Source organism: Ptychodera flava, chromosome 14 (genome assembly GCF_041260155.1).
Source record: "Ptychodera flava strain L36383 chromosome 14, AS_Pfla_20210202, whole genome shotgun sequence".
Lineage (NCBI taxonomy): Eukaryota > Metazoa > Hemichordata > Enteropneusta > Ptychoderidae > Ptychodera > Ptychodera flava.
The window spans coordinates 15,464,250-15,483,988 of NC_091941.1; the positions used below are offsets into that span (position 1 = coordinate 15,464,250).

At 37.5% G+C, this 19,739-nt stretch overlaps 2 protein-coding genes across 2 annotated transcripts in view; both read right to left on the bottom strand.

Moving 5' to 3' along the window:
• Positions 1 to 2,299: 2,299 nt before the first annotated feature.
• LOC139149524 (peroxiredoxin-5, mitochondrial-like) lies at positions 2,300 to 7,311 on the bottom strand. The gene is made up of 6 exons (XM_070721322.1): positions 7,149 to 7,311; positions 5,718 to 5,852; positions 4,825 to 4,956; positions 4,201 to 4,239; positions 3,837 to 3,892; positions 2,300 to 3,321 (listed from the first exon to the last, which is right to left on the bottom strand). Exons 1-6 carry the CDS (start codon positions 7,227 to 7,229, stop codon positions 3,216 to 3,218), a joined length of 549 nt encoding a protein of 182 aa, XP_070577423.1. The 5' UTR covers positions 7,230 to 7,311; the 3' UTR covers positions 2,300 to 3,215.
• A 4,090-nt stretch (positions 7,312 to 11,401) lies between these two features.
• The window catches only part of LOC139149519 (protein phosphatase 1 regulatory subunit 21-like), a 41,672-nt gene continuing 33,334 nt past the window's right edge, over positions 11,402 to 19,739 (bottom strand). Inside the window, exons 16-18 of the mRNA XM_070721310.1 lie at positions 14,803 to 14,901; positions 13,018 to 13,152; positions 11,402 to 12,372 (exon numbers count right to left, since the gene is read on the bottom strand). Coding sequence (XP_070577411.1) covers positions 12,343 to 12,372; positions 13,018 to 13,152; positions 14,803 to 14,901 — 264 coding nt within the window. The 3' untranslated portion in view covers positions 11,402 to 12,342. The remainder of the gene's footprint in view (positions 12,373 to 13,017; positions 13,153 to 14,802; positions 14,902 to 19,739) is intronic.

Genomic DNA, 19,739 nt, shown 5'->3' on the forward strand with positions numbered 1-19,739 from the left:
TCGGCCATAGACCTTTTTATATGTCATTGACACATTTTCTATCAGCAAATATATGCTATAATGCCAACAACACTGCATGCTTGTTACTAAGCAATCTTTGTGGGTGTTGATAGCATGACACGGATATCCGTGAAAACTGAAACAGGAAAAACAATGGACTGTCTGTCTGGTAGTACCATGCACATATATTTGAAACTGTATTGTAAATAGAGACATTCAGATTTAATCTGATTTTACCTCTGCAGTGGATATGGAGCATGACTCATAGCTTTGTGTCCTCTACCTGGCTCTATCATTGAGGGATGAAGTTCTCTCAACTCAGTGCAGGTCAACAGTGACAGGTTAAGATTAATGATGATGCATACACTTCAAAGAACACGCTACTCCACCGGTCAATGAAATTGGCATCGGCTTAGTCTACCTGATAATGTTGTTGAAAAACAATTTTGAGGCAATAAATTATTTGCAACTGTTGGGCTTTGCCGAGATGTCACCTTGGTGTTTGCCTATAAACTCTGTGTTTCATTGGTTTTCCTCCACATGGAAGTACTCTGCTTTACACAAATTTGTAACAATGCCTACATGAAAGTCCGAGACCTCACTTTAGACCAATTTGCTTTATTTTGGGAATATAGAAAAACAAAAGATGCAGTGAAATTTTTCACAAAGACTGAAAAATGATGAGCTTACTTTCTGCCGAGAAAAGGTTGAGGGGCCTTAGACTGAATAACATACAAGCAAACAAAAATAAATGGTCACATTATTCTCAAATTTCAAGCATGTCTTTAAATCTTTTGAGGTATATGTATGAGTAATTGACCTAGAAAAACCACTAGTAGAAATGTTCTAGCTTTTACATTGCAAGTCAGTCATTATTTATGGACAAAATACATAGAAATTAACAACCCCATTGACTTTGTAATAATTGAGATGGACATAATTTTCAGGGGATGTAGTGCTCTTGATTCCGCACACCAATTCGCACACATGCAACTTTGGGATATCGATGTTGACATCAGCCTGTACACACTGAATGGCCCATGGATGGTACAGTTTTCTCTGAACTGCTCATTGACTGACTCAACATCACCTGATCTTGTTTGTGCAATGAATTTTTGACATCAATGTAGGCTTCGGATTGGATGAGGAATATGTGGTCAGGCAGCTGATTGTGATGCACCACCATGAGAATTTCTAAGAAATGGATTCTTATTAGTAATCAGCATGTACCAGCTCCTCGGATAGTACCTGCACACTGGCAGAGTTATACCAGTAGTTATACCAGTAGTTAAAGATATTCCAATTATTAAGTCGTCCCCCCATGCAAGGCGGCCTTTTTTGGATTCCTGGAGTATAGCCCATGAAATGTAAGGGAAAATTACTTTTAGGCTGTAGGCATGCCAATAGATTATGACATTTCATAAGACTTCTTCATCCAGGATAACATGTGGCTGCATGCTTTCAGTCAGTCAATTTATTTTGATTTGAAATTAAAATGTAATCAGGGTTTTCTCTTGACTGCACAATTGTGCAAAACGAGCCATTTTCTGCCCTTTAAAAGTTACTGACAGTGCGAAAATCGCGCACAAAACACAGCAAGCAAATACACCCATATGATGATGACCCAAGCGCATAGTGTAGTGACCTAGCTAGCTGTGAATTAGCTGTTGTTTCTGCCCCTTAAATGTCAAGTCTGCCCCCTAATTTTGATGAATGGGGCAGAATTTGCCCCATTCATTGAACATGCAGAGAAAACACTGTGGAATGTAAATTTTGCCACTGTAAATGACCAAATTTACCAGGATTCAAGTGTATCTGGTGAAGATCAGAATAAATGTATTATTGTCAACATGGACAGCATGCAGGTTGGTCTATAGCTGGCAATCTACCTATACCATGGCATGGCATTATGGATATGCATAGTGAGGTGGGTATTTCAAGGCTAGCTACAACAACTGGTAACTAAACAAATTTACTCTAGTCTGATTAAACTGGGAATTACCAGCCATCTTGGTGAAATATCTTAATTTGCAGGAGAGTTTGAAATCGTATTTGATGTGTTGCATGTAAATGTAATATACACCTGATGGCTGACGTAAATGGAATTGAACAGTTGAATCTATGGGTACTTTGTGAGAATTAAGATTGGAAAATTTTTTTTAGTTTGGAGTAAGTTTTGTATTGCTTTAATGACATTTATTAAAATAACAGTGTTTAAAAATGGCACGTGCTGTGAATATATTTAATTCTGTGAGATTCCGGATAATCGTGTATCTTTCAAATCACACACAACAAATGATGATTTTTCAGACTTTAATAATAGACCATGCCATATTCTACAATGGGAAGTGCGATATCAGAATGCATCTTAAGTTAAAGTAAAATCAGAAAAATACATAAAAAACATGAAAGACAACGTGAAAAATAATGAGGAAGTGCCATCTAAATGCAATTCCCAGAATGCGTTGGAAGGAAAGGTTGCATTGTACTGTATGGGATTCCACTAACGCCTTCATATTCACACATGATAAGCACTAATACTGATAAGTGTTGGACTCAGAAATTTTGACAAGTCAAAATGTTCATCAAAACTACAGCAAAAGTAATCACAGCACTGTGACTTGACAAATTTCAGTAAATGAACTTGTGCGCATAAGCTGTTCGTTGCTTTCATAAGCAAACTTAACTGGTTTGTCCTTGTATCGAAATTTAAGTGTTTTTACTCCAATGATTATTTATCAGTTGATAATTTTTTTCATACACATGAAAATCTAATATTAACCCACATGAAATACAATCAAGGAGAGTTTGTAATTGTGCTGTAAAATGCAAGAGGTTATTCATGTTGAGCGTTCCAGAGTGCTGGGATGGAGTGGGGTGGGGTTTAAAACACAAAGTTTTGGAAAATCATGGCAGCTGAACGCAGATGGAGTTGCTGGTCTGACAGCCTGATGTCATCATGATGAAATCTCAAGCGCCAGCTGAGAATTCAGCATCTCATACAAAAAATGAAACAAAAATCGACAAAAAACAGTGTACTTTAATAACATTCTTTAAAGCAAGTTGAGGCAATTTCAAACTTACAGTTATTACGTGCACATACCTATATATTGGACACTAAAATTTCAAAAAAATCGAACACAAATTCTCAGCAATTCAGTTGTATACCCATTCCCATGGCAATAAACGAGGCACATGGCACACTGTCCAGTATTTTACAATTGTTTTAGGATGTCATTGGACAGACTGCAAGTAAGACCGGTACCATCTGGTTCCAGATTGAAAGCTTTCACGACACCATCTTCGACCACCATTGAAAACCTGAAATAGTGATAAATATTCACCTTACTCGATGAGGTCACTGCAAGCACTTCACAAAGCAGTACATTTAGACTTTTAAAAAAAATCGACAAAGAAAGACTCTGAAATAACAGTATATCATATGCTATACCATAATAGTCAACCAAATCACCAAAATATCATTCAATACAATGAGTATCGCACAAATGACAAAGATTTTCCGTATTTCACATACCCTGAAAAAAACATTGATTGAATCACATTACACTACCTTTCACGAAATGGTAATAAGGTGACATATGACCCAGACAAATTGAAAGTACCCTGGTCTCAGTCATGCAACTGACCAATAACAGCCAACGATTGATGACAGCATAGTAAGCTTTTTTGACAGAATTCCTCACTGGGCAATTGTGGTTGCATAGCAATAACACCTCTGTATGATATGCTACAGCTCAATTTTTTTTTTGGTTGTCAACACTGCGATGACTTGCAAATTTTTTTCTACGCAAGTTCCTCCTTGAAGATGGTCTTACCGTTTAGAGCGGACACTGCCAAGTATTCCTACTGCATCCAACTCGACATCAAGTGCCTGCACATATAAAGTGGAAGGTGTGAAATCAGTCAAATGACGTGTTTAGACAATGGCCAGGCATACTGTTGTCATTCAAATGTGTTGTAGTACGTTATATGCAAACAACAGACATGACTTCATTTGAATTACATCACAATTTTCTTTCATGCCGCCCTTTTCTTTTAATCCTATTCACATGACAATAATGCCATGTCAACAGACTGATCATCCAGTGCACATTTATCACCGTTGTTTAGATTTTGAATCACAGAGTCACTAGATAATCCATGAAATATTACAAAGACGCACATAAATTTCTACCTCACCTTGGCCAGTTCACCTTTATAATCAGCCAGCATACGGATCTGAAAAAACAAACACATGCCAGAGCTTAGTCGTTTCCTGTGTTTTTGCATTTGATTACTCCAGGCTGGGTTTTCCACTAGTGTTTCATGCCTCCCATTTTACAGATCTAAGAGAGACCCCTGCATTGAGATCGTAATTTTAATTTTTGACTGAACTTAAACATTTAACCTCACTTTGCAGTTTATGCATAAAGCTTACAATTCTAGATACTCTCAAGTATACAGTTCAAGTTAACTGTATTACATCTGTGAGTTACAATTTCCTAATTTTTCTTATCATGAAGTTGCTACATTTATAAACATTGTTTAAAAATCTTACCAACTGCATTGAATTGATATCCAATATATTTATAGACACAATACAAAACAGAGCTGTTTAATAATGTTACATGTTGTGACAAAATGAAGGTACACGGTAGCAATTTACAATAAGTCTGTCTTTTAAAATGTTAATAGGAAGACCATTCCTTGTCTCTGTTATAAAACTGGACAATTCTTCCCGAGTCTGTTTAATATTTTTAACACCAGGATGACTTTTCCCGGAAGCCCTACAACTGACTTGAAGAAAATCTGATGATATCTTACCTTGTCTTTGGCTCCATGAGCTTCTCCCCAAGACGCCATCACGAAGGCATCGTTGACCGACACACATGCAATGATATCAACACCCTTGGCTTTGATTTTGTCAAAGTCTGCAATGTAGCCTGGTAGATGTGTCTGCAAGATTAAGTGGCAATATTTACTACAAACACAGACATATTGATGCTCTTTTCCATCATGAATTTAATCTGGAACCTCAAAGGTGTGTTCTTGTAATATTGGCACAATACTCAGTGTATTTGCAGCAAAAAAGGTAACAGGTAACTGCCTCTGTGGTCTTGTCAAGAAACTTAAGAGGAATAATATTTTTTGTTTCTGTCTTGTTCAGTGTGTCATTGCAGTGGAGAAAATCAGATAGGACTATATTGGCAATTTAAAACCTGGTCTACGCTATTAAACAACAATATGTAAGCCTCAGCTGACAAACTTTGATATTGGGTGTTCAGGATTGACAAGACTGCTTCTGCTAAAATATAAATAAACATAAATAAACATTGTACCTTTCAAATAAGGCCAAATAAAAAATGTTTCAGGCAACATAATAGGGTAGGTATGCCAGGGGAAATTTTTAAAAAAAATTTCTTGTTGTTGGCTTAGCGCCATAAAACATGGTAAACTTTAGAGAATTTACTTGAAATTTTTTGAAAATGTTTATAAACATCTATGGTCAGCAGGTTTTTCTAGATTTCTAAGGTTACTGGAAATGGAAATATTTTTATGTAGCCAAAGAAGACTTGGGACTGCACCTAGATCTAGATCACACTGTGATAAAGGAAATAAAATGAGGAATTCTGGACCTCCCTCCCAATTCAATAGTTATCAATAAATCTCTTTGCACACCCGATGGGACATGCATGCAAAGTAAGACAATAGTTTACCTTGGAGCATCCAGGAGTAAATGCACCGGGCACAGAAAATATGACTCCTTTTTTGCCAGCAAACAGCTCCGCAATGTTCACTGTATCGTGTGGAGTGCCTTCATGGAGAACCACACTCGGCAGTTTGTCACCAACCTGGAGTTGATCACGTGCAGTTGGAAAGAAATCATGGTTAACAGTATTGAATTGGCTGTTTGTGGAGAGTGAATAATGATACACTGTATCAAAGGTCACAATGCCATGTGACAAATCCCAAACATAGTAGCAATAAATGACAGATTATGGACCATATGTATTTACATGTATGTATATATTTATAACACTTACTATGTTATCCATTTTACAACAGTTGTATTGTGTTCAAATTTCACCTCAAAATATCCAGGATTTAACAAATTGTTTAAGCCACTGTCAAATGCCTATTTAGGCCTGAAGATTTATTGTTCTGATCTGAATACCCCATCCAACTGGCAGAGACCTCAAGTGATCTTTCTGACCATTCTAAACAAAATACTACTGTCTCAAACCAAATACAAAATTCATCATATCTGATGTGTAAAGGTTGATGGCAAATATATAATATAGGTTTAGTGCGTGCCATGACAATGAGAACCTGTGACTTCTTCAATATCACATTGCCAATAAGGCTACCTGTCAATTATGCCTTTTGCCGATCGTCAGAGAACTAGATTGGTGGATTCATTTATCCACGGTCCCTCCTGTGGAGGCACCGTGATTTATCAGACTTTTGATCTGCGGTTTCACTTTCTGTTTAACAAGCTACACTGATTCCAGGATGTCCGGATGTAGTAGTATTGGTTGCCATTTGTCATTATGCTGCACTTTCGGTCAGTACCGCACTTGGTGTAACAAGACTGAATTAAACAGGCCGCGGCCGATGGCTCCTGCAATTCCTATACCCTTTTTTTGCACTGTAGACTACAGTTAATTTTTATAGGACTGTTGTTGATACAAATGAAAACGTCAGCCCAGCAGGCTGCGAACTGGGTGACGTGATTTATGGCCTGTTGGTTGGACGACCAACGCAGCCCCGGTAATATCCCAATGTATTACTGTTCAAGGACAGCATAAAATACTAACTACATGAAAGTGTGTCGCAAAGTTGAATGTTATCAGACTCTGGTCGCATGGTCCCCACACATTAAAAATGTACGATCCGGAAGTACGACACACCAGTTTCCTACACTCACACAGCCACGGCAGTCGTCAACCTTGTCTGGACACGGCTTTCTCACATGGCGCACACACACCCCCACCCCTGCCTCCATGTGACAAGGAAGTGACTTTGCGGGCGAAAAAAATGGAAACGACTGACTGGAATACACTCGCGTTGTGCGAACTTTCCCCTAGAAAATCGCCATGGCATGCTGCGAAATGAACAAAATTGCAATTATTCCGACATAACTTTACCTTGACGGGCATTTTCAGAGCTGAAGCGGTGAAGAACGAACGTGAAAGTGTTCTTAGTGTCGACGCCGTGGCAGACAACATGAATATGGAGTAGAAGTCTCTGAAGCCCTAAAGTTGTTACACAGCGTGTTTCAGCCTTTCCAGGGGCATAGATATAGAGGGCGATGTTTACTTTGACGATCTAGTTCACAGGTTTAGGGACTGGAGAGAAATTATAAGGGGGGGGGTTCAAAATGACGCTGCGCGAAAAATAGTGACCCTTCAAAAATGTTTGCAGGAAAACCAGTAACCCTCCCCAATTTTCATGCACAGAAAAGTGACCCCCCCCCTGCGTGTCACAGTCCATATCAATATCTTAATTGACATACACTGCATATAAATTCTCATTTGACCTTTGAACTTTCGATGAATACATTTTTAACCTTTACAAATAATAACTTTTATGCAAGGTTTCAACTAATTCGATGAAAAATATCACATTTCATAACAAATAATTATGTCAACTACTTGAAGTACAATCATGCTTATTCAAAATCAAACGGGACAATAGCTCAGTGTAATGGTTACCTTCATTTATAGTTTGGCATGTAATTGTACAGAGAGCACTATTATTGTTTATCAAGAAACTTATTACAGCCTAAAAGTCAATATTTAACAACATTTAAATATAAATGCACAGATAAAGAAAGTTTTGTAGGGAAAAATGCTTAATAGTTTACCCCTAGACTAACATGAGAAGCCGCGGTGAATATTTTTGGGTGAAATGCCAATATCATATCTATTGTTGACATCTGCACTTTCAAATACCCTATTCTAATCACATACATTCATATCAATAGTCAAACATTTATAAAAGCACATATTTAGCTAGTTTTGCATTGCAAAAAAATTATTCACAGTTTTCTCATGTACAGTCAACATTTTCTGTGAAATTCCAAAATCACAATTTTCATGTACACATGAGTATGCACTTGTAACCACCCTATTCTGATCAACTACATTTATATCAATTAGCAAAATGTTAAATTATGCATGGATATTGCTAATTTAATATGGGGAAAAAATTGTTCATAGTTTTTCATAGAACACCATGTAGAATCATCATTTTCCATGAAATCCAAAAATTGAATTTCTTGTACACACATGCACTTTTTACCTCTCAACCATGAGTACATTTATATAATTATCAGACATATATAAATGTACAGATATGCCTTGTATTGTAGGGGAAAATTGTTGATATTTTGCCAATAAATTTCATGTATTATGATTTAGTATTTTTGAATGAAGCACTCTATCAGCTGCATCTTGCCTTCTTATAGTTGTGCAAACAGTGGTGCCCCTCCCCAAAGGCATACATGAAATTTACTGACCCTTCAAAAATACTTGCTCGAAAAATGGCGACCAACCCCCCTCCAAAAAAAAAATAAAAAAAAACCAAAAAAACCAAAAAACAAACAAACAAACACCGGCTCTTCCCCATAATATTTGCCCAGTCCCTTAGGTCTGAGGGAAAAATTGTTCCTCTGATTTGTTTTCGGCAAAGCTGCCAAAATTTTGTGTTATTCTTTTTTAAGAACTGACAAAATCCTGACTAGTTACATCGTTACCGATAACTTGGGGGTCTAAAATTTTCAAGCTGTCCATAACAATAGAGACCTGGGGGGGGGGGGGGGGTGATTTTGTATTGGTAATTTGCACCTGTTTCCATCACCAAATCCCATGGAGTCTTTTCTTGCACTTTACTTTGGATAAATAAAAAAATAAAAAACGAATTACATACAGAGCCAGTGTTGAGGGAATAAATTCTGAGAATTTCCATGTGCTCCCGGAAGAAAAACTGAAAATTTTTTTTCAAAATATGCCTTACAAAAACGCCTTAAGAATAAAACAATCGCAGTACATGTATACCCTCTTTAAATCATCGAGGTGGGATCTATCACATGAAAGCAGTTTTTTTTACTTTAACTCTATGTTTTAGCCTCTTTATCACTGTCCTGACACATTTTACACAATGATCTCACAACACTGTACTGTGCAATTTAAAAAAAAAAAAATGAGGAGCAATTAATTATTCCTCCTGGCCTAATCAAGAGAGTCCTGGGACTTCCATCTTTTTGAATTGAAAGAAAACTTGTGTTGCTTTTGATCAAATAAGAAAAAGAAGGAACAAAATTGAACAAATAAAATCATGACCAATCCTTATTTGCATATTTTAAGAAATGAGTGAGATCCTGATGGAAATGGTTACAATAAAAATGACAGTTTCTAAACAGAATTCGAGGTAACCTATGGATTGATATTGTATTGTTGTGTAAAGACAGGGGAGAAATATATATAAATTATCATTAGAAAGTTGAATACACAGATGGTATGATTTAATAGAATTTTGCAACATTAATGGCTTTGTCATCAGAAGGAATAAAAGATTCTCATGTCTTTGAAAGAAATGAAATGCTATTATCGATATCGTGTTTTGGATGATTGCATTGTGGTCACAGGTGAGAATTTTACACTACTTTTCCCTGTGTTGTTTTGGTAAATGAAGACTGTTGTAGTTGCATGATTAAAGGTGGTGTAATACCCATGGGAAACACAGCCCTAGCACATTCCATTGGCCGGCATGTAGGAATGCTACAAAATGCCATTACAATATGCTCATTTTCTTGAATCCTTCAGAAAAGGCATGGTGAAAGAGTGTTGGAAAATGTACTTACAGGTAAAAACTGGTGTCGCCATGCTTGATTTCAAGGTAAATGGAGACGATGTTTCTTTGTTTAATTAAAAACCTATGCCAGAGCTATTACAGGGCTGACTCAGCAGATCTTATAAAAAATTGACATTGGTATCATTCTATACATTCATTACATGGTCATTTTCCCATTTTTGCTCATAGATATTTTATATTTATATATTAACATGGCAACTGCACCATAAATGGCGCCCTCTACCAAATAAGGGCTGAATTTCTTTCTGTTCTAAGGCTCCTGTGTGTAAAGGCACACAAGTTGGGAACTCTAAAAGAACCTTTTGGCACAATTTTTTTCTGTTGGTGTGAAATTTTGTTCAAGAAGACCTACCTAAGCAAATGACTTCAATGAAAAAACAGAAAACGTCTTTTTTTTTCTAGTACACAATCAACATACAGCACAGATTACAGGAGATAGTGTTCATTTTTGCTCTAAATATGTCCTTTTGGAATTCATGAGTGGCACTGCATCTCAAGTTGTTCCTCCAGTTGATACTTGAACACCCCTTTTCTATCATAAATGTCATCACCTCACAGGCACATTGCAAATTGTACTTACAGATCAAAGGCAATTACCCACCTCAAAGATTCAAAAGACCACTTCACATACAGGATACAATTGTAAAGTGTAGTCCGGGAATCTTTTTCATGCTATTTTCATGGTTTCAGTTTCAAACAACTGTTATTGTTCTCACCTAAAGATGTGTGACTGCTAATCACCACACCTGTACAAGCACTGGTAAATTGGAGTGAAGAAATAACAAAGGATGCATCACCCTCAAATATATGGCTGCCAATGTACAGCTTTGTATGAAACCTGGACATTATCTGCATCTTCAGTGAAATAAATAGAAGTAATCTGATCAACAGAAGTATCTACATTCACCCTGACATACTGGATGGACTTGATTGGGACGACCGGTGTAGACCGGTGCACCCAGGCCAACTAAGTTTGCCCTTGATTGGTTCGGGGATTGCGCGCACATCTATTTGGGGATCCCTGACTAACCTGATTGATTTTGGTCGGGGGCAGACGAATACAATATGGCGGCCACTTGATTGGAGAATCCTCCGGATGACCCCGACCATGTGACAGTAAAAACCAGTCACACTCCAGTCAGGTCAACCAGGGCGCTCCAATCAAGTCCACCCACTGTACTTGCTGGTGTACAGTGTATGAGGGCGCTGTTCAATGACATTCGTAATTGAGCCAATGCGCAGTAACTGAGGTTTTATCAAGACCCTGGAAATAGATGGTTATAGCTGATTAGTAGATTGTATCTATTTACGGCAATGTACATATTCCCTCATTTTTTGCTACATAGGCTGAATACTTTAATGCCTCATTGTTCTCTTGGTGCACGGGAGAAATCGCCTTCGCAGCTCAAAAATTCCATGTCATTCAAACATTCATGTGTTTGCATCATGGCTTGCCACTGCAGACCCTAGAAGACTGTTGGATGTGTCCTTCCACTGAATTCAAATAAAGCACTGTACATATGTCTGCTGTTTGTACATTGTTTTATTGTCTCTGCAGGACCTATCCAGTTGCTAAATAGGCTACATGTCTTACAGTTTGCCATATCAACAGAGTGCTGTAAGCAATAACACTCATCAGTAATATTTGGTATATTTGATGAACACGTTTAGTTTTACACAAGAAACCCCAAACAAAAAATGTGTGGGGAGCCCCGTTGGTAATTGCAATTGGCTCTAACTATACCTGACAACACTGGCTACTGTCCGATGAAAATGCTTGGAACAAAATATCAATCCTGATTTTTTGAATTTATAGATCAGATTGGATATGAAAAAGCAGTTCATTGCTGTTATTACAATTATTCTCAATGGTGTCAACGACATCAGAAATTGCTGGCAAAGAACATCTCGGTACATGATATTCACAGCCTGACTTTGGAAATTTTCCTGACAAGAAAACACAAAATTTTGTTACTGCATGTACTACACAAAGGAATGTCCATATAGAATGGATGATAAATAGGTCAACATTGAAATATATAAAAGCATGATTAGATAAAGGAGCCTAAACTACATATCGTTTCATTTAAAATCAGTTTCCTTATCACTAGAAACCAGAAACATCATGATCTTTGAAAGGAAGAGAATTCCAATGTTGTCTTGCATGTACACATTGACCATGTGAAAGAACAGCCACTGTGATTCGCTAATCAATCAAAAAGTTGATCAGGACAGCCAATCAGCTGTCCCGTTATATTTATTGATGCAAAGTGTTGACCAATATTCGTCCATGTTCTCTTTTTGCTCTCTTCACCTTACACGTGAGGTATATTGCTGATTAGGTACATCAAGTATGGGCTGACTATAGTGATAACATTTCATGTGCGGAGCAAAACAAAATTGTTCATAGGTTTGCCATCACATCAATGGCTTCATCATTTAGTTCTCATAATTAGGATCTCTGTGTCACTTGTTTCTTCCTTTCTTGTTTGAAGGCTGCAATGAGAACAAATTGTTGATTAAAATTTCTGCAAGACATTACGTACAAGCACTTGAATGAACAGCTCTGGTCTTTGCTTACCTTAAAGGGATACAGTTGTCAGAACTGTGCTCAAATGGGACCTATACGACCAATGGCAACACTGTATCCAAGGTGCGATGGTGATTGATGAAAGTTAAAACATGTCTGTCATAATCTACATAGTATAATTTAAATGTTGCAGCTATGATGAGGTGCATCTAGATATCGTGCACGAAATACATTGTTTGTAAACAGGAAACTCGCACAGGCGCAGTTCTGACAACTGTTTCCCTTTAAACAGTACACAGATTACTCATTTACATTGATGCTTTCTTTGTTACCTGTTGAACTATGGGCTGTTGTTTACAATGTATCAATTTTGTCTTTTGAAGATAACAATTCTCATTCATCCTTAGCTTGGGCCATTTCAAAGTGTCAACTTCATCTTTCCAAGATGTCAACACTTCCAAGTCAGAATCACACTTACCCTGGCTGTTGCTGTCATTTTCAAAGCATCAATTTCATCGTTTTATAAAGCTAACAATTCTCATTCATATTTAGCTTGGGTCATTTTCAAAACGTCACCTTCATCTCTCTGAGGTGTCCACGGCTCAACTTACCTTGGCCGTTGTTGTCATTTTCAGCGCATCAATTTCATCTTTCTGTGCGGTAAGCTGTTCGTTCATGCTGCACAGGTGATCACTCATCACATGGAGCTGTGATTTGTAGTTGCTAGTTGTCGTCTTTAACTCATCCTGTTAAAATCATCAACAGTGACAATGGTGAGAAGTGAAAAATGCTAAGCTTGTATCAATTTCCTTGATTATTTGAACTTTATTCCTTTCTGAATAAACAATTTACATTAGCCTCTAAAATCATATGTATCAGAATGAAAAGTTGACATATTTTGAATAAATGATTGCCAAGTTTATCTAAAATGGTACTCTCGATGTACAAGTATATACAATAGCGCTGATTGCAAATGAGGTCATATTTCTTTCATTAATATGCAAGAATAAATTTCGTCTGCATTTTCTACAAGACCGACAAAAAGTAAACCTACTAGTGTTACAATGGATACTAAAAGTCACACTAATTTTTGACTCAGACTACAAGTTGCAATAACAGTCACGCATGCCACAACAAAATTTGTCCAAATTTAGTGTCCAGTGTCGCGTGTGTGCAGCTATATTTAGTAACAAACCTGAAATCACGATCAGTGCTTTTTGACTAATCCTACTTTCTTACTTGTTATCACCAAGATGTTTTGTTTGGGTAACAGTACATGCTTTATTCATTAAGATCATGCACATAAAAAATGAGATTAGGTTTTTTTTCTAAATTTGTGTCTACGTCAAAAGTCGCACTGTACAAGAGAAAAGTGAATTACTGAACTTTCTATTTGTTTTATCTTTCCACTCAGTGTATGCTACCACCATAATTCTCTTGTCGTCTTTAATTATACACGTTGTCTAGGGTTGTGTTTATTATGGTACAACTTTGGCAGTTCTTGTTCTTAAACATAATAACATCTATGAGGAATGTTTTCTAGACTGGGAAATTTCTACCTGACCTGATCCAAAGGGGTGTTTTTATTTTAGTGAGCATATTATGATGAGCGGTGTTCCAGTTAATCACAATGAAAGTAAAATAATACAGCTTTGAAGGGTCACCTTCAGGTCAGAAGAGGTTGATGCCTTTGAAGTACTGACTATTGTTTTCTGCCACAGCACAGAGAGTTCAAGTGAAGGTAACTCAGTATGATCTAACAGCTGCCTCTACCCTTTCAATGCCATGGTTTGTCTCGATTCTGTTGTTTTCTATGGAAAAGCTGGTCCTCTATACAGGGAAATGGGGGTCAAAGGGTTACTGTTGGTGATTCAACTCAGTAGGCAATGCTCCCTCTCTCTCCCCCTGCCCCCTTTAAAATAGCTTTGGTTGTGGACTTGGAGACAGCTATCATTAAACAATAAACTATCCTGCAGTCACATTTATGATATTTTGGAAGAGCTTGCAACTGTGATACGAAATTTCTCATTTGCTGGAATCTGGATGACTTTGTGGTGTTTCGATTTTGGAAACTGGAGTTGACATACCTTACATCATAAATTTCATGGGTATAAGATTTGTTTTTTTAAGTAGGGACATCATTTCTGAAGGTCAAAAAGCATGTGATTCTCATGAAATAGTTTGTAAGTCAGGTAGGACCACAAACTACCAGAATCTCAGAAATATGTATGCACATGTAAAGTGTTTGAAAGAGCAAAATGTAGAAAACATTGTGCAACCATGTTCTGTTAACCAGCTTTGACTTCAAGAACGGTTATATTGAGACGATGGAGGGTTTTCAAGATATGGGAAAGGGATTCAAATAGCTGGGAAAGGAATTGGTGAATGCAATTTACCTGTAATTGTGCAATTTGTTGACCTGATGTCACTAACTCTGCTTGCACTTTCTCCTTACCCTTGTCAGCAAATGTCAGCCGCTTCTGTAATGCACGACACTGAAAGAAAACAAAAAAATTTGAGTAATGAAGTGGATGCTCTGATTATTCAGCATGTATGCACAGCAAGGACAGTGATACGGAAAAAGTAACATGGGATATTACGAATATACATATTTATCGCTGTGAAAGTCAACCGATTTCAGTTTCACCCATGTTTGCCATGTAATGGTCTAATCCATCAATTTTCAATAGTGAAGATACACAAACATTCATGAAGAAATTCATTTTTTCTGTTTGAGCAATGAACACAAAATCTAATGTGCGTTACAAAGGAACCTGTACACCCCTGAAGTTCAAGTGGTATGGCCTTTCAGACAATAGACCACAACAGGAAGGTTGAACTATTACGCTGGAAAACAGGTATGAAATACACCTCTGGTCCTTATTACCTGGCATCAGTCCATGAAAAATGTGACAGGCTTAATTGACACCTGTGTTCAACAACGTTGTTTGATTTTTGTACCGTGCATGATATAAAAATGCAATGGACCACACCTATGATATTTGCACACAACCAGTTTGCGTAGATAAAGCGGTGACATTTTCCATTATAATCATAGTCCCTCTACCCAGAGGGACTGTGTTCCAATACATCACACTTCTGGTAGGCCAGACAAGTGCTATTCAAAGATGCTGGTATGTCATGTGACTTTGGGGTCCAAAACAGAGCACACGTATGCTGTACGTCTCCAGTTTCCTTTCAGTAACGGAAATCGAAATTTCAGGTGAAGGAACTCCGAAAAGGTTTAATACATGTGTGCATCTGACACAAGAGGCGGCCACACTTACAGATCTAGCAATGCAATACCAAAGAGGAAGACACACAATTTGCATGAAAGGCACTGTGAAGGATTTATTCAAGTATCAGAATGTAACATGGTCAGCAAAGCAAATGCAGTGTAACACAGTTCATGGTGGATTGCAGGCAACAAAAGTACGGCTGATCCACTCTCCGCACTACTTTCAACCTTAATTAGAACTCTGATGGAGGGCGATGACTCGCCACCTCAGTACATTGACCAGACAGTCAAAGTACAAAACTCTCCCCAATCATGTCTTTCAACCCCCGTATATCAATTTACAATCAGACAGAGTTTTTCTCCTATTCATCTTAGGAATGGTACATTCACTGTTTTGAGAGTGTGATGCACTATGTACTGCTGTTACAACACTCCTCTCTGCCCACTGCATGTTTTATCGCCCGGCAGTAGCTTTTGTTAAATTGAAGGGAATCAGGCCTTATCCTGTGTGATAAAGCCTAGTAGAATGAGTCGTTGGGATTTTTCAAATGCTGGTACTCAAAAAGATTTAAGCCCTTGACGTCACTCACAGCTCTGCTCATGTATGGACCACATCCACCAAAGCTCTGCCTTAATAAATTACAATTATACGTATGACCTGTCTTGTTTAGACAGCTTCTTCGGTTTAGTAGATATCTGTCTGTCTGCTTTGTAGTTTTGGGTAGGGCATGGACGAAGAGACAATACACTAGACTGTATCCCTACAGTTTTGTGTTTGGGTTTGCCACGGTCCCTCCACAAAGGAGGGACTGTGGGTTTGCTAAGGCCAAAAAAAATAATAAGTTTGTTTCTGGTCATTGATGTGTGCCAAAAATGATGCGGCGGCGCGATTTTTTTTTTCAATTTTTTTTAAATTTTTGGTGGAATTTGATACATTTTGCCTTTTTGTCCATAGGGCAAATAAAAAACAGGAAAAAAAAAGTTGACGCGCACACTTTGAAATGATGCATGCAATGACCAGGAACAAATCAATTTTTTTTTTGGCCTAACCACTACCCAAGCTTGTTTCATCACTACTATTCCGATGGCGTCATTCAACAGACCTGCACACAGTGAAAGGCAGCAGTGTTACTACAGGCACAGCTTGCTTTCATTGCATATCAGTACAACGGAGGCCTGTACAATGGTAATGATAACAGACCTATACTTGTAGTACCTGAACAGAACATGAAGATCAACCTCTTTCTAAGATGACTACTTTTAGTACAGCCATACGATACATGAGACATTATCATCATTCAGTTTTTAACCCTTTGGGCGCTGTAATTTTTCCCGCCAAAAATTTTGGTGCAACATTTTACCAATTTTATTAAATTTTTATGTCATTTTTTCATAATTTTGGACCAAGTGAACATCACATTTCATGGGCTACATATTTTTATCAAAATTTTAGCAAAAATTAGGAAAATATTGACTAGTATACATATGATAAAGGTGAAAAAATTTGACTTTGGTGCTCAAAGGGTTAATATGAGTAGCAGATATCAGTGCAAATACAGGACTTTCATCAGGGGACGGCTGTATCCTGTCTGTATACATCCTCTTTTTCCGTGTTAAACTTTGGAGTCAGTGTAAAGGACAGATATGTTCTTCAACCTTGCATTCACCACAACCAAATATGATTCCTCGGTGTCAACGGAACACATCCCTGAACACCCATCTTGATGAAACAGGGCTGTCTATGAAATATTCAACCATAGTGGTGAAATACTTGGGCAAGCTTATCAATTTGATTGTAAGATTCAGCCGTGCCCTGTCATCTCCTACCCTCACATTCATATTTATCTGAGAATAAGGTCAATATCTGTGAATGAGGTCAATATCTGTGAATGAGGTCAATATCTGTGAATGAGGTCAATATCTGTGAACAAGTCAATATCTGTGAACAAGTCAATACCGTAAAATTCCCAATTGAAGCCGCAGCTTGTATTAGAAACATTTTTGAGGGACCCCTGGGATCACACACTGAAGTCCCGGTGCGGCTTCAATTACGTACATTTCCTGTGATTCGATATTTTTCTCAATGCTCACCAAGCATTGCAGGGGCAATCGCAATTGTTATGCAAATTAGTACCAATGAATTCTGCGTGAATAAATTACCCGCATAAAAAGCCCCTACCCTAGTGTAACTCCAATATAGAAACGTTAGGAGAGTGTATTTGGTCGTTAAACTTGGTAAAATTCCTTTTAGATAATAAGGAAACTATTAAAAGATGTTAAAACAATGGGAAACTGGAGTTCCCTTGACAGCATCGTAAAGAAATGACACGTTTTTCCAGTACTTTCTTGATTCACTGACCCTGCTGACCCCCGTCCCCTAAATAGAATAGTCTCACTAAGGTCGGCCATGTTGACCAGCAGCATCAGCATGCATGATGTCTTTGTTTCAAGTTTAGGGGTTTTTTGGACGCTGAAATTTCACAAAAATGTCACTTCTGTATTCAGAGATTGTACAATCAATTTCTTTGGACGTGTAAGTCGATTTTGAAAGCGATAGAAGATCAAATGGTTTTGAAAAAATCGTGCATAAAATTAGCATAAATGAAGCGTCCATGGTAGATGGGTACCCTTGATTTACAGCTGTCATGTGTTGCCGAACCGGTGGCTCATACTCCGATAGTGCAATAAAGGCAAGTGAATGACCTTTGGTAACTTTACTGGCATGTTTTTGTGAACTGTTTTGTGGTCAAATTTTATTTTCTCATGATCAAAAACGGAACGTGTACAAGCTTATATGCACCCACCATGGTCCTTCAGCAGCTACAGTATAGGCAGTTCAGGTGGTGTTGTTGTACGTCAGGCATCGGTAAGGGTACGTGGGTATTGAATGAAAACTACGTATTTGAAACATGGTATTTCAATCTCTCAACTATTTTAACTTGTACACAAACACCGTTGCTTCAAAATTGTTGCATCAGGTAATTGACTATGGCGGTGTTTACCACACTGACAAAAACTTCGGCCGTGTTGAAAGTACACACAAACGTGCCGATACATGGGGCATTGTTTGTACTTTTGTTACTATCAATGACAAAATGCACAATGGTAGTAGTGTTAAAAAGGAACTTTCTATTGGGTATTTTTTCTGTAAGAAAGACACCTGTCAATCATTAGCACAAGTCAATGAGGGGCCGCAAGCCAGCTGGTGTGAATTTCAGCATGCATTGTTTCATGATGGGCTCAGAGAAGGGGTGCGGCTTCTATAATGGTACAATTCAAAAACCCAAAATGGGCAAACAATGAGCCAAGACCATGTTTCAAAGTCAGGGTGCGGCTTCAATTAGAGGTGCGGCCTCAATTGGGAATTTTACTGTGAATAAGGTCAATATCTGTGAATAAGGTCGATATATGTGAACAAGTTAATATCTGTGAACAAGTCAATATCTGTGAATAAGAACATCCTGATAAACCTACAAACCCAATCTAAAAGCTACTGGACATTAAGTTTTATTAGAGAAAGTTTTGTACCATGTTTGAAAGTTATCTGAGAAAGGGATAAAGAAAAAATATTCTACCCAAAAATGAGGAAAATATCCTGAAAAACATAACCTTTCAAATTTTATAACCATTTGACAGAAACTTAAAAGATCATCCTTAGGAAACTTAAAACAAAATACAAAAATTTAAGAGATATCGTTACGTCATTTCTAAGAAAAGAGGAAAAAACTAGAATTCATTCATCAGCAGTAACAGTGTACATCATACACAGTGTGTTGTATTGGCATGGCAAATACTTTGTATTTCAATATACTTCATCAGCAGTAACACTGTACATCATACACAGTGTTGTATTGGCATGGCAAATACTTTGTATTTCAATATACTTCCTCAGCAGTAACACTGTACATCATACACAGTGTTGTATTGGCATGGCAAATACTTTGTATTTCAATATACTTCATCAGCAGTAACACTGTACATCATATACAGTGTTGTATTGGCATGGCAAATACTTTGTATTTCAATATACTTCATCAGCAGTAACACTGTACATCATACACAGTATTGTATTGGCATGGCAAATACTTTGTATTT

Excerpts from the sequence above, each read along its gene's own strand:
- LOC139149524 (XM_070721322.1), bottom strand. The coding sequence starts at position 7,229 with ATGTTGTCTGCCACGGCGTCGACACTAAGAACACTTTCACGTTCGTTC. Across the intron at positions 4,240-4,824 it reads CTCATGGAGCCAAAGACAAG|ATCCGTATGCTGGCTGATTA; the intron begins GTAAGATATCAT and ends TTGTTTTTTCAG. Across the intron at positions 3,322-3,836 it reads GGCAGTGTCCGCTCTAAACG|GTTTTCAATGGTGGTCGAAG; the intron begins GTAAGACCATCT and ends TCACTATTTCAG.